Source organism: Neltuma alba, unplaced genomic scaffold, assembly GCF_004799145.2.
Source record: "Neltuma alba isolate B1F8T4 unplaced genomic scaffold, ASM479914v2 tig00013466_pilon, whole genome shotgun sequence".
Classification (NCBI taxonomy): Eukaryota; Viridiplantae; Streptophyta; class Magnoliopsida; order Fabales; family Fabaceae; genus Neltuma; species Neltuma alba.
This window is the reverse complement of record NW_021637699.1, coordinates 69,624-71,479: the sequence shown is the minus strand read 5'-3', so window position 1 is coordinate 71,479 and position 1,856 is coordinate 69,624. Positions and strand designations below refer to the sequence as shown.

General features: G+C 33.5%; 1 protein-coding gene across 1 annotated transcript; it reads right to left on the bottom strand.

Annotated features, from left to right (window-relative positions):
• Positions 1-581: 581 nt before the first annotated feature.
• On the bottom strand, positions 582-1,653 carry LOC114737584 (uncharacterized). The gene is made up of 2 exons (XM_028925530.1): positions 795-1,653; positions 582-700 (listed from the first exon to the last, which is right to left on the bottom strand). Exons 1-2 carry the CDS (start codon positions 1,651-1,653, stop codon positions 582-584), a joined length of 978 nt encoding a protein of 325 aa, XP_028781363.1.
• Positions 1,654-1,856: the final 203 nt, after the last annotated feature.

The window sequence follows — 1,856 nt, the reverse complement described above, 5'->3', positions numbered from 1 at the left end:
TCTGGTTTACCGTAGCATTTGTTTCAATTGTACTAATATTTGTATAGTACAAACCAGAAGATAATGTCGGTAATTCTTCCATGACATATTTTTCTCCATTTCTTACCATTGTAACATGCAAATATTCAATGTTCTTCTCATTTATAGTCTCAACATGATATCCATTTTGGCGAATATCTTTAAAACTTAATAAATTTCTTTGAGACTTCGAGGAATATAAAGCATCATTAATAACAAATTTTGTTCCTCTGGGTAATATTATAATTGCTCTTCCGGAGCCTTCAATTAGTTTTGTATTACCCGCTATAGTATTGACGCTTGCACTATTTATCGTAAGATGAGAAAAATATTTTCTATCTTTGAGTATGGTGTGTGTTGTAGCACATCAGGCATATATCTTCATTCTTGTGCCCAACAAAAGGAAGAGAAACATCCATATTCTTCACTGAAAAAAAAAAACATTCATTAATATAAATTCGAAGTACATCATGATTAATAATACTCTTAAAAAAAGAGAAATAAATAAACATAGACTAAATTAAAAAGCATAAATAAAGCAAACTAAAATTATCCAAATTCTTCTAATCATGATTCTCAAAGAAATCAGCCACATCCAAATGTGCCATAGCATTAAGGCCATTAACATCATCTAGCTCATTGATATCATCATTTTTGTATGCAAAATTTGCCTCCACATCATCTTTGAAAAGTCAAATTTGCTTCCATATTATTTGAACTTCTTTTTATAGAGGCCTGATAAAGTTTTGCTAGATGCTCAGGCGTACGACAGGTACGTGACCAATGTCCTTTCATGCCACACCGGTAACATTGATTTTCAATAACTCTTGAAGGGCCATTCTTATCTTTTTTCTGCCCATCACCAAGTTTCTTCTTTTGGTGGGTATTTGGGTTATAATTGTTACTTCCACCACCATAAGAACGGTAATTTACGCGTCCCCTACCACGACCACGGCCTCGGCCATGACCACGACCACGGCCTCGGCCATGACCACGACCACGTCCACGCATATGATAATTATTGCGTACAGTCACATTCGCTTCAGGGAATGGAGCTGATCCAGTGGGACGAATCTCATGATTTTTCATTAATAGCTCGTTATTTTGTTCAGCCACAAGAAGACATGAGATCAATTCAGAATATTTCTTAAAACCCTTTTCACGATATTGCTGCTGCAGGAGCACATTTGAAGCATGAAAAGTTGAAAATATTTTTTCTAATAAGTCATCATCTGTTATTTTCTCACCACATAATTTCAATTGAGAACTTATTTTGAAAACTGCTGAATTATATTCAGTCACAGATTTAAAATCTTGGAGCCTCAAATGCATCCATTCATAACGAGCTTTAGGCAAAATTACCCTTTTTTGATGATCATACCTTTCTTTTAAATTATTCCACAATTCTAACGGGTCTTTCACCATCAGGTATTCAGCTTTCAACCCTTCATGCAAATGGTGGCGTAGGAAAATCATGGCCTTAGCCTTGTCTTGGCTAGTTGCTTCATTTCCAGGTAAAATAGTACTTCCTAGACCTTTGGCATCTAGGTGGATTTCAGCATCTAAGACCCAAGACAAATAATTTTTTCCAGTGATATCAAGAGCCGTAAACTCGAGTTTGGTAAGATTGGCCATGGATCAAACTAAAATGATAATAACAAAAATTAGAATTATAATAAAATTGATGCACACTGAAACACAATAAATAAAATATTAGGATTCAAAAGTCACCCATAAATAAATTATTCCTTTAAAATTATAAACAAAATAAATGAATAAATAAACAATGACAAATAAACATATATGAGGGAAAAAAATAAAATAAACAACACAAATAA

Excerpts from the sequence above, each read along its gene's own strand:
- LOC114737584 (XM_028925530.1), bottom strand. The coding sequence starts at position 1,653 with ATGGCCAATCTTACCAAACTCGAGTTTACGGCTCTTGATATCACTGGA. Across the intron at positions 701-794 it reads CATGAAAGGACATTGGTCAC|ATGATGTGGAGGCAAATTTT; the intron begins GTACCTGTCGTA and ends GACTTTTCAAAG.